Source organism: Polypterus senegalus, chromosome 18 (assembly GCF_016835505.1).
Source record: "Polypterus senegalus isolate Bchr_013 chromosome 18, ASM1683550v1, whole genome shotgun sequence".
Taxonomy (NCBI): Eukaryota; Metazoa; Chordata; class Cladistia; order Polypteriformes; family Polypteridae; genus Polypterus; species Polypterus senegalus.
Genome location: NC_053171.1, coordinates 50,379,724 through 50,392,593, shown reverse-complemented (window position 1 = coordinate 50,392,593; position 12,870 = coordinate 50,379,724). Strand labels below are relative to the sequence as shown.

General features: G+C 38.2%; 2 protein-coding genes across 5 annotated transcripts in view; one reads left to right on the top strand and one right to left on the bottom strand.

Moving 5' to 3' along the window:
• Positions 1–10,647, bottom strand: part of LOC120518454 — a 29,536-nt gene extending 18,889 nt beyond the window's left edge. Inside the window, exons 1-4 of one of the 3 annotated variants that reach the window (XM_039741248.1) lie at positions 10,557–10,631; positions 3,606–3,769; positions 3,045–3,127; positions 2,431–2,536 (exon numbers count right to left, since the gene is read on the bottom strand). In XM_039741248.1, coding sequence (XP_039597182.1) covers positions 2,431–2,536; positions 3,045–3,127; positions 3,606–3,646 — 230 coding nt within the window. In that variant the 5' untranslated portion in view covers positions 3,647–3,769; positions 10,557–10,631. Of the gene's footprint in view, positions 1–2,430; positions 2,537–3,044; positions 3,128–3,605; positions 3,770–10,556 lie in introns of all 3 variants that reach the window. The other 2 variants (XM_039741246.1, XM_039741247.1) reach the window with 2 other exon arrangements.
• Positions 10,648–10,670: 23 nt separating this feature from the next.
• The window catches only part of knl1 (kinetochore scaffold 1), a 60,176-nt gene continuing 57,976 nt past the window's right edge, over positions 10,671–12,870 (top strand). Inside the window, exon 1 of one of the 2 annotated variants that reach the window (XM_039741244.1) lies at positions 10,671–10,741. The gene's annotated coding sequence lies outside the window, so the exon portion shown is untranslated. Of the gene's footprint in view, positions 10,742–10,859; positions 10,918–12,870 lie in introns of those variants that run through there. The other variant, XM_039741245.1, reaches the window with a different exon arrangement.

The following is a 12,870-nucleotide window of genomic DNA, read 5'->3' as shown; positions in this document are numbered from 1 at the left end:
GCGGACATGGCGATTTATTGCCCTAGCCACATCAGCAGTCCTCATGCCTCCCTGCAGCATGCCTAATGCACGTTCATGCCGATGAGCAGGGACCCTGGGCATCTTTCTTTGGGTGTTTTTCACAGTCGGTAGACAAGTCTCTTTAGTGTCCTGTGTTTTTAGAACTGTGACCTTAAATGCCTACTTTCTGTAAGCTGTTAAGGTCTTAACGACCATTCCACAGGTGCATGTTAATTAATTGATTATGGTTAATTGAACATGCATGGAAAACATTGTTTAAACTCTTTACAATGAAGATCTGTAAAGTTATTTGGATTTTTAAAACATTATTGTTGAAATACACAGTCCTGGAAAAAGGAATGTTTCTTTTCTTGCTGAGTATATATCACTTATGCTTATAATTTTAAACCAAGAAAAATTAAATGACAGAACACAACTGATGTAGGGCAGCACGGTGGCACAGTGGTAGCACCGCTGCCTCGCAGTATGGAGATCTGGGTTTGCTTCCCGGGTCTTCCCTGTGTGGAGTTTGCATGTTCTCCCTGCGTCTGCATGGGTTTCCTCCCACAGTCCAAAGACACACAGGTTAGGTGCACTGGCGATCCTAAATTGTTCCTAGTGTGCTTGGTGTGTGGGTGTGTCCTGCAGTGGGCTGGCACCCTGTCCGGGATTTTTTCCTGCTTTGTACTCTGTGTTGGCTAGGATTGGCTCCAGCAGACCCCTGTGATCCTGTTAGGATATAGCAGTTTGGAAAATGACTGACTGACATTCGATGTAATTTTTTTCCGCTACTGTTGTTCTGTATTCAGAAAACAATGAGATGTTTAAAAAATCCATACATACTTTTTTCTTATTTTTGAATTTTCTATACTTTTCTCCTTTTAATTTAGATTTAACTCCTTAAATGTTATCAATACTGACATTTGTCAGAGAGAAAACAAAAATACAAACAAAATTAAAGTTAAAGGAAAGCAGCAAAATAAATAGTGATACCCTTTTGTTCAGCTCTGTGCATCAAACAAGGTCTTACTATATTCCTAAATTTAAAAAAAAATGCAATTTCCTGGTTGATGGAAAATAAACAAAAAAGGGAGGAAAAGTAAATGTTCGTTGGAGTTTACAAATAATGGGTTTTAATTCATTTCCACCAATAATAAGTATCTGTAACAAACAAGTAAACTAGAGATTCTGACCCCACTTGCAGAAAGTGATTACTGTGATGTACAACAGTAACCCACTAACTACTCAATGAGTATAAAAAGAGATGCAAAATATGTTCATTATTGAGGATGAAAGCAATACAAATTCACAGAGGTTTCAAAAAAACCAATTTGAATATACTGCAGAACCCTGATTATCCAAGATAATGTGCACAGATGCTACTTTGGATATCTGAAATGTTGGATAAAATGGATTTTTGTTGTAGTGGTGATGCTGCCCAGAGAAGGTGGGAGCTGGTATATGGAAAGATTGTCTAAAGTCACCAGGGAAGCATATAGCTCACAGTGGTCAAGACGGGTACTGTACAGCTAAGCGAGGAAGGATGCCATTTAGCTCATGCTGCAAAGTATTTGCCTCTAAGCCAGAGAACATGGGTTCACTGCTTAACGCCAACAGTTCAAAACATTGCAAATCTTTGAACTGAGATTCTTTGTGAGGTGAATCCACAGCAATTCAATTGGCAATAAGGCTGGGCTTTACACTATGGTCGGGTGGAGTGCAGAGGTGATGCTGCACAGTGAAGGTGGGAGCTGACACAGTGAAAGATCAGTTGATGTCACTAGTTAAAACGCAATGCTCACAGTGGTCAGAGACAGGCTCTGCATGGCAGATGGAAGGAGCTCACTATTTAGCTCACATCACAAAGTGCTCCCTCTGTACTAGACAGGACAGGTTCGCAGTTCCCACCACCAGTTGACCATAGTACTTTCTCCAAGTTTGGCAAAGTTTCAGAACACTTCCCCGATTTAGAACCCTGTGGGGTTCACTCATCACTAATGGGGACATTTCCTCCAGAGCTCTTGTAATTTACTATAGCAAAATCATAAGAAAAGATTAAAATAGTAATGATGGCAAAATATTAAATACTTCTTCATTTCTGACATATCAATTCATATTACACTCTGAAAATCAGAAAAGCATTTAAACATATAGTCTAAGGATGTGCCTAGGAGTTGAGATAAGACATTCTCGTATGTATAGGCCACATGGAAATTTACTAACAACAATAGACATCTGCAGATGAAATATACTGTAGGAGCACTTGAGTTGAATTAGCTATTGGTATAAGAAGGGGTTTTCCTTAAATGTTTTATACTTGATTTTCTATAATGACTTCAAACTTTTTTTCAGTACATTCACATTGTTAGGTCAATACTGTATTTCAGGTTCACTTTATGCTTCAAAATTAACATAAAATCTGATACTAACCTGTGATAAGTGCTTGAAACCTGTGTTGAATGTGCTGGACGTTTTGGGCCAACTGCTGAAATTTTGCCAATAATATGTTCTTCTTTATTCCCTCCTGTGGCAGGACCTAAAAAAGTAGATGACAGCTTGTTTAAATTTGTTATTAAAAATGTTTATATTTTAATTCTAAAAAGCACCATCAAAAACATGCATCAAAGAAAAGCAAAACTGGTAAGACTGCAATCTGGACTGTGCTAAATATACAAAAAACAAGTGTTTGCAATTAACATAAGACATATGATGCAAAGAACAAGCTGTATCTGTTCAATGTGAATAAAAGTGCCTTTAAATGAAAACCTGCTGTACAACCGAGCAGATCTGACTATCTTACTACTACTTAAAAGGCTGTGATCGACAACAGCACCTCTCTTATTCTAGCCAGATGTTTATATATTTAAGCATATTACTATGTTCCTTGAACGTAAGTCATGAAGCATTTCACTACAATTTCCACCATGTACAATTTTAACTTTTCAAATCAAATTTTATTTGAACTTATTAAACTCCATTTTGAGGTCTCATCTGGAAAGGCAGAAAACTAACAAAAAAAAAAAAAAACGCTAAACACTGCTTACCATTATCAGGAGCCATTCTGGATAATTTCTCTTTCAAGGTGCGGGAAACTGGAACTTTGGATGATAACATGCCTTTTTCAATCCTAACAACAAATTTAGCACTAATCAATAGATCATCAATGAGCAAAAAACATTAACAGTGCATCTTCATTAATGCACTCATCTGTTGAATACTAAATAATCCTATTTTAGTATATGGATTCTACTACGGAAATTCTTGTAAGAAATATGAAAGTACAATGTTAGCGCAGCCCTTTTCACATATTTGTGAATACAAGTAATGAGGAAATTAAATTCTAAATTCAAACAATGAGTATAAAAATACATCCAATTACAGTCAAATTCAATATACCAAAAGTTTCACAATAATATTCAAAACTGGTAAACAACAAAGAACAGCTAAACAGCACACAACCTGATCAAGAAATTTCACAGATTTAGAGCCCAATATTTTAAAACTATCAGCACAGTAACAGTAAGCTGGACTAGCCTTTTAACAATCCATTCATTAGTTTTTAAAGCAGCTGTATCATACTATATTGCATGTAAAAGCTATGTTACCTTATGCTACTTTTCCAGGAATTTTCAGTCGTAGACTTCATTGAGATAATCTTAGAGTCAGAGAGAGTCAGCACACTCCCGTGAAGTCAGTCATGTAAAGTGACATATCCAGAGACTCACCCTTCAAACAGGTTAGACTTTGTCTTTAGTTGTTGAGTCAGACTCTGTATGCATAACAGCGGACAACGAATGAATGCTAATTCAGAAGTAATATGTATATAATGCAACAACGATAAGGAACACGAGTGTCTTGGACCTCACAAACAGAAGAGAAGCTCATCTGCACAAGGTCTCATGTTTTACTTACCATGACAATGGAAAAAGAAAAAATTAACTAACCATGTTAACCTTCTGTGCAGCATGTTATTGGCCTTAACAAAAAGCGGTGAGCAGGACAGGACTGCAAGCCCAGCATTCAGTCACTACATTTGACATGACTATTGATATTCAATAATGTAAACTGATATGATCCAGCAATAAGATCAGGAACTGCAGTTGGCAAATCTGGCGTATTTTACGCAGCTTCCAGTTATGGGGTGTCATTGGTTTTAGTTGTTTAATCATTTGGATACTTTTAACTAGCTACATCTTTTTCTTTTTGTTTCAGTTACATGGCAAAGATCAAATCTAATACAACCAGTAACACAACTCACCATTGATATGTAAACAGGGGTAAGGAGAGATGCAACATGTTGCACATGCAGTTATAAATTTACTGAAGTCTGTACATATGACAACACTGTTACCACTACATTCAGCACAGGAACCTAATAAATTGCAAGATTCAGAGAAAAGTTAGGCTTTATGAGTTAAGCTCTGTGAACTAAAACATTACCGTATTTCCCCAACAATAGGCCACGGCTTATAGATTAATTTTACAAACTTGCGTATTCGGTGCGGCTTGCTTAAATGGGACGGCCTATCTAAAAACATTTCATTCGCCATTCCTCATGCCTTCATTTTGATGGCTATTGTTGAAAACTATCCGATTGTTCTCTGACTGCGCGAGAATCCATTCTTTAAGTCGCTTCTCCAAGTTTGGCCAATTTGCTTCCCTTGCACACCTACGTGGTGGAAGTGCGTGCAAAGCTTCCTCATCTTTCTGCCAGTTTCTCACTTATTTTTCATCTACATCAAAGTTGCATCCGGCTGCACAATTGCCGCTTTCTTTTGCGAAAGCAATGACCTGGAACTTAAATTCTGCAGTGCAGGACTTGCGTTGCGGCATGATATTGGTAAGTGCAAAATTTTTTCGATTTAATTGTTCACGCTTGACTATAATGTCACTATTGAGTTGCAAAGGCCTACAGGGGCGTGCCAAATGAGATGCTTTTACTTCAGATTGGTAAATTCAGTAAGGAAGCAGCTAATAACATGGTGTCGCTTATCTTAAAGTTTTAAAACATAAATGAGTATTTTCTGCAGCTTATAGAATGGGGCGGCCTATAATGTGGGGCGGCATATTGTTGGGGAAATACGGTAGTCACTCTCCTTCACTGATTAATAAGGGAACACTTGCCATAACCAAAGTAATATTCAGAGACAGGTCAAGAAATTATACTTGACTGAAATACAGCCAGTAATGATCTTCATGGTCCACTGCAGTAGTTTCCAAAACTCAGCCCAGCAAATTTGGTCAGGGCACTCTGTACAGTATAAGCTTTTTTGCATTCCCAACAGGTTTCTAAATTATCTGCAAAGAGCATTGTAATAAAATTTATTATCATGTAATTTTTTTGTAGTTTAAAACTTATTCACCAGTGGTGAGGCTAAGGATCTGGAAGGTTGCTTGTTCAAATTACTGACCTCCAACAGTCATGCAAAAATGTCCCCTGGAGGGAGAAAATACGGTGTACCAAAATTTAGAAAAATGTCTAAATAACATCAGTGTGATGTACTGACTAAAACAAACTAAAAGAAAAAAAAAACAATATGTATTATGATTATAAAATAATGCTGAAAATTCTAATATCAATAAAATTTATTACAGATGCTACTGTCTTCCAGTTCAAACTATCCTTTAATTTCCATGGTAAAGATCCATTACTCTTATTTGACCTGAATGATTATCAGTTTATACTGTAACATTATATTATATTTTTGTGTTTTAAATACATACAAGGAAAGTTACACAGGGTTGCTTGAGAGAGAAAAGGAAAAGTGGAAACATAAAAAGTAATTACAAATTACAGATTACCAAAACTTTGTTACATTTAAACTGGTTCATTTACCAAGTACTGCTAGTATAGGGAAGCTTATTTGTACAAAACAATTACTTTTTTCCTTTAGTGTAAAAAACCCAGCAAAAATGAACTCTGGAGACAATATGACAGCGCCTGGGAAAGTCTGAGCAAAGTCAAAAGTAGCAAGTGAAAAGCCTGATTAAATATTAAAATAGTTTAATGTAATGGGCATCAATTGTTCCTGAAAATCTTATTTGAAAGACAAGCATGCTAACTACCATTCCACCATCACACCACCATGACAAGTGTTACCTAGATGATAATATAAATGTACTAAATTAGAGCTGGTATGAGTTTACGAGAAGAAGATGCTGCTAAACAAATCTTTAAGATTTTTTTTTTTTTTAAACAGACAACTGGAATAGTCGACAAAAACAAAGCACAGAGCATAATTTACTTAGGTTTTCAAAAACTCTTTGACTCAGTAACCAAAGATTAATTTTGAAGATAGAAGCAGCCGGCGCCAGAGGTAACCTACAAAACTTCATCTCCTAGTGGTGAACCATCTTTAGATTAAGGGTACAGATAAAAGGAGACTGAGGTCATAAGTGTTCCCCGGGGGCCTGTCCTGTGTCTATTACCTTTAATGATTTATGCTAATGATTTTGATTCTAGTATAGTTAGTAAACAGGTTAAAGATGGCAGATAAAAAAGGGAAAAATAAAAACTGAAATATGCTTCAGAACTGTGTCAACACTCAAAAGATAGAGTTTAATGTAAAGAAAGTGCACAGTGTTACACATGCACCAAAAAACCTCAATTATATATACAACATGTTTGACACTGTCTGACAGGAAGCAGACCCTGAAAGGGATTTTGGGGTTTATGATAACACAAGGCTTTCATCATCTAAGCAATGTACAGAACCGATTAAAAAGTTAAATAAGCGTAATATTCTAAAACCATTCACTATAAATCTGGAGAAATTAGGTTTAGACTACATAACACACAAGTAATATCACATCTGGAGTACTGGGGGCAGTTCTGGTCACCAAGCTACAAAAAAGACATAGCAGCACTCGAAGCTGTACACAGGAGAGCATCCAAATGCATTATAGGACTAAAGGACATATCCTTCTCTGACAGACTTAGAAAATTAAACCTCTTTAGTTGTATGCGGAGAAGACTGCATAGAGACCTAATACAGTTCGTCATAATACATAGCATCACATTCTCTAGAACACCAATAGAACTTACGAGGAAGTGCATTTAAGACTGAAGCCAGGAAGCACTTCTTTATTCAAAGAGTTGTGGGAATCTGGAACAAACTACTGAAGAATGTAGTTGAAGCAGAAACCTTCACACCTTTTAAGAAGTATCTAAATGAGATTTTTCAGACAGCTTTGCTATTAACTAAACAAACTAGCTTTGAGGGAATGAATGGTCTCATCTAGTTTTTATATGGTGAAATTTTACCATTTGTTGCCAATCACACTGAACCCAGACTGCCCTTCAAGGCTACAAGTCATATGTCAAAAACCTGACTTATGGGCAGACAGACTATGTGCCAGATTTGAAGTCTGTGGCCTGAAAGAGTGAGCAGCTTCAAAAGTTCTTCAAGCAACCATAACTGATAAAAGGCAGTGGTTGCAGCATATTCTGTGTCTTATCAAAAAGATTCACCAGCATTTCTAAGATGTCTGAGAACAGTTCCCACAAACTTCGACAGGTGACAGTGGAGTCCTACCTCACCGGTTACCAGCAGCATAGCATCATGGAATGGCATCTGCACACATCAAGGTCGCAAAGCACTGCACAGGGTGGTAAAAGTGGCACCCAACTGCTTTCAATTTAGGAGATACACAACACTTGCTGCCTTATAAAAGCAAACAGGATAATTTATGAGCTCAGTCATCTGCACAGTTGCTTTTCTCACTCCACCCCACTGGCACTCAGGTAAAGGTTCTATCAGGTAAAGTTTGCTATGTACACTTTTTATTAATTTTAAACTGTTTTTCCGTCAACTGTTCTGAGAAGGCATGGAAGCTAAAATTTCATGGTACTGAACACAAATGACAAGAACTTGACACAAAAAACAAAAAAAAAAAAACTGTGCTTAAAGAACAAACAAGTTGTGCTTTATAGACATAAACATGATGAAATGAAGGCTTCCTTATTCCATTTTTAATCTGCATGTCTTCTTTAACATAACTCATGTGGAATGAGATGTCAGAATGATGAAATGCTTTGCCATTAATAGTGACATCAGAGCAAAAGACATGATGCCATATCATCACAGAATCCATCTACTTCAGGACCACAAAACTGGGTTTTTAAAAAACATTTTATGTAGAGTGTAAACATAATGACATACACTCACCTAAAGGATTATTAGGAACACCTGTTCAATTTCTCATTAATGCAATTATCTAATCAACCAATCACATGGCAGTTGCTTCAATGCATTTAGGGGTGTGATCCTGGTAAAGACAATCTCCTGAACTCCAAACTGAATGTCAGAATGGGAAAGAAAGGTGATTTAAGCAATTTTGAGCGTGGTATGGTTGTTGGTGCCAGACGGGCCGGTCTGAGTATTTCACAATCTGCTCAGTTACTGGGATTTTCACACACAATCATTTCTAGGGTTTACAAAGAATGGTGTGAAAAGGGAAAAACATCCAGTATGCGGCAGTCCTGTGGGCGAAAATGCCTTGTTGATGCTAGAGGTCAGAGGAGAATGGGCCGACTGATTCAAGCTGATAGAAGAGCAACTTTGACTGAAATAACCACTCGTTACAACCGAGGTATGCAGCAAAGCATTTGTGAAGCCACAACACACACAACCTTGAGGCGGATGGGCTACAACAGCAGAAGACCCCACCGGGTACCACTCATCTCCACTACAAATAGGAAAAAGAGGCTACAATTTGCATGAGCTCACTAAAATGTGAAAGTTGAAGACTGGAAAAATGTTGCCTGGTCTGATGAGTCTCGATTTCTGTTGAGACATTCAAATGGTAGAGTCAGAATTTGGCGTAAACAGAATGAGAACATGGATCCATCATGCCTTGTTACCACTGTGCAGGCTGGTGGTGGTGTAATGGTGTGGGGGATGTTTTCTTGGCACACTTTAGGCCCCTTAGTGCCAATTGGGCATCGTTTAAATGCCACGGGCTACCTGAGCATTGTTTCTGACCATGTCCATCACTTCATGACCACCATGTACCCATCCTCTGATGGCTACTTCCAGCAGGATAATGCACCATGTCACAAAGATCGAATCATTTCAAATTGGTTTCTTGAACAGGACAATGAGTTCACTGTACTAAAATCTCAACCCAATAGAGCATCTTTGGGATGTGGTGGAACGGGAGATTCGTGCCCTGGATGTGCATCCCACAAATCTCCATCAACTGCAAGATGCTATCCTATCAATATGGGCCAACATTTCTAAAGAATGCTTTCAGCACCTTGTTGAATCAATGGCACGCAGAATTAAGGCAGTTCTGAAGGCGAAAGGGGGTCAAACACCGTATTAGTATGGTGTTCCTAATAATCCTTTAGGTGAGTGTAGATCACACACATGCCAATGGGCAGTATGGTGGTGCAGTGGTAGCACTGCTGCCTTGCAGTAAGAACACCAGGGTTAACATCTGGGGTCTTCCCTGCTGGGAGTTTGCATGTTCTACCCGGTGTCCGCGGAGGTTTCCTCTGGATGCCCAGATTTCCTCCCACAGTCATTCAGGTTAGTTGAATTGGTGATGATAAACTGGCCATGGGGTGTGTGTGTGTGTGTTTCCTGCAATGGACTAGCTCAGGGTTTGTTCCTGCCTTGTGCCCTATGCTAGCCGGGATAGGCTCCAGCAATCCCCACAACCCTGGTCTGGATGGACTAGTAGAATAGAAAATGACAACTGCCACCGACTGCACGTGTACGATTGAACAAAACTGAAATGTTTCAATTTAAGGCTTGTAAATTTCATGTTAATGGCTTTTTTCTGTTTTAAAAAGGAAAAGTTATCATTTTAAGTGTATACAAACAAAGTTCAACTTAAACTTTTTTTAACCTGAACCGTAAATGCAGTTTGAAAGGAAAGGTTTTAATAATAACTGAAAGAAAGGATTGGTAGACACGCCCGGTATTAAGCCGCTGCTTTCACAACAATGTTGTTCTTGAGTTGTCATTAGTTTCAATAGCGACAGTTATTTTTTTTTTATTTCATGTTCGATATGCAAGCTGTAACATAAAATTTTCAAACCTGCTTCCTCCAAATTCTGGAGATTAACAAGAACAGTTTTTTTTTCTTTTTTAAGTTCGGTGAATCGTGAAACAAGGTAAGCCTATAAACACTCAGAAACTTTAAACAGCCCATACGTAGATCCGCTCTGAGGCTAATGATCTCCACTGGTATCCCGAAGGTTGCCGGTTCGATTCCCCGTCACTGCCAAAAGAGATCCTGCTCTGCTGGGCCCTTGAGCAAAGCCCTTTAACCTTTGCTCCAGGGGCGCTGTGCAATGGCTGAACCTGCGCTCTGACCCCAAGGGGTATGTGAAAACTAACTAATTCCTAATACAAGAAAGTGTATAAGGCGAAATAAAGAAAAAAAAAACTTTAAACAACCCATACGTAGATCCGCTCCGTACAAAAAATTTAAAACAACAGACCAGTAGTTGTGAAAGTACCTTTAGAAAGCTAACACCATAAAACCACATAAAAGTTCAACTAAGGAGTCAAATAATAATAAAAAGAACGAAACACATCCCATACCTGCAACAAACTTCTGTAAGTACTCCGCTCCGCAGTCATATTAAGACGACAACAAACCGCGGCAAGTAAAATTTGAAAGTCAGTGACGTCACTTCCGTCGCGAGGGCAAGGCGGTTATTTTTGAAAGACGGACTGCGTTTTGACACGGAAACAGTAGTTTGCGATAAACATTACTGGATGTCTTGGTAAGGCTTATTGTTTCGTTTTTTTGACAAGTTTTTTTTTTTAATATTGCACGTTTGTAGAAAAGACGAAGAAAGTGGGTCCTTTTCAATAACATGTTCAAATATGCATTTTGTAGGCTGAACATTGCTCTGGTGTGATTCCCATCATTTACTTATGGAGTTAACGGCTGATTTTGGTATGTTACAGGAAAAGGGGAATAATGGATTGTTGTCATTAAATATAAAAGTAAGCTAATTTTGTTATTGAGAAAACAGGTGGCAAAATCAAAGATTGTGTAGTGTTATCGATTAACTGCTGACATGAAAACCTTAGGAAACTTAAGTGACATTGAACAGGCAACTTAAGTAAAGAGTCTGCGAGGGCACTTAATAAGGATTTACATGTTAGCTGTTCTAGTGTGTGTGTTTTTAATAGACGAAGAAGCGTAAACTTTGACAGATTCGTCAATGTGGACGATTCGTGTACTTTTCAAAGAGGTTTAGCAGAGCGTCTGCATGTAAATCGCTGCGCCAATATAAAGACATCTGCCCAGGATTTCAATTTCACTCCCCTTGCTGTTTTGCAAACACGGGATACATCCCTGGAGCTTGAAGACTAGACCATCAACTGTCTAGGAACGAGTGGCAAAAGGCTAGACTTTAGGCATTCAAATTAAGACAGTAAACCTATGAATTTTTACACAAAGCAAAGATGACCTTTTAAAAAAACTGCTGTACTTTATAAAATCACTAGAATAAAATTCCTCTTTTATAGAATTTTCCAAGCAAATGGGAAAGTAAATTTTAATGTTTCATCGTAAGTCTTGATAGTCTTTTTTTCTTCACATCAATTTTATTTCCGTTAGGTACAGTTATACATAGTACAGTAAGTTGCTGTGCATTAAAGAAGAATAAAGAGAAAGTTAAAAGGAGAATAAAACAAAACCGCAACATGGCTTTACGAATATTAAAGAAATCAACATGTTAAATGAATGCAATAGTACGCATTGCAACATAATTACAAAACATTTGACAAACTAGCAATAAATAAATATTATCTTAACACTTGGCTCTAGACAGTGTCCTCATTCAAGATGGATTAAAAAAGAAGCTTCATCTCAGTCTCTTTGTACTGGCAGCAGTACAATTTACTTGACCACAGTATCCACCTTTACTTGCACACATTAAACTTTTTTACATGTTTAATTCTATTTTCTTTTGTATTTTGCATTGCCCTTTTATGCTGCTTTATATTTTATCCTTTTCTATTTTGTGTATATTGTGCCATTGCTACCAAGACAAATTCCTACTACAGCGCACCCAGAAAGTATTCACAGCGCATCACTTTTTCCACATTTTGTTATGTTACACCCTTATTCCCAAATGGATTAAATTAATTTTTTTTCTCAGAATTCTACACACAACACCCCATAATGACAACGTGAAAAAAGTTTACTTGAGGTTTTTGCAAATTTATTAAAAATAAAAAAACTGAGAAATCATATGTACATAAGTATTTACAGCCTTTGCTCAATACTTTGCCGATGCACCTTTAGCAGCAATTACAGCCTCAAGTCTTTTTGAATCTGATGCCACAAGCTTGGCACACCTATCCTTGGCCAGTTTCATCCATTCCTCTTTGCAGCACCTCTCAAGCTCCATCAGGTTGGATGGGAAGTGTCGGAGCACAGCCATTTTAAGTTCTCTCCAGAGATGTTCAATTAGATTCAAGTCTGGGCTCTGGCTGGGCCACTCAAGTACATTCACGGAGTTGTCCTGAAGCCACTCCTTTGATATCTTGTCTGTGTTCTTAGTGTCGTTGTCCTGCTGAAAGGTGAACCGTCGCCCCAGTCTGAGGTCAAGAGCGCTCTGGAGCAGGTTTTCACCCAGGATGTCTCTGTACATTGCTGCAGTCATCTTTCCCTTTATCCTGACTGGTCTCCCAGTTCCTGCCTCTGAAGAACATCCCCACAGCATGATGCTGCCACCACCATGCTTCACTATAGGGATGGTATTGGCCTGGTGATGAGTGGTACCCGGTTTCCTCCAAACGTGAGTTCAATCTTTGTCCCATCAGACCAGAAAATTTTGTTTCTCATGGTCTGAGAGTCCTTCAGGTGCCTTTTGGCAAACTCCAGGTGGGCTGCCAT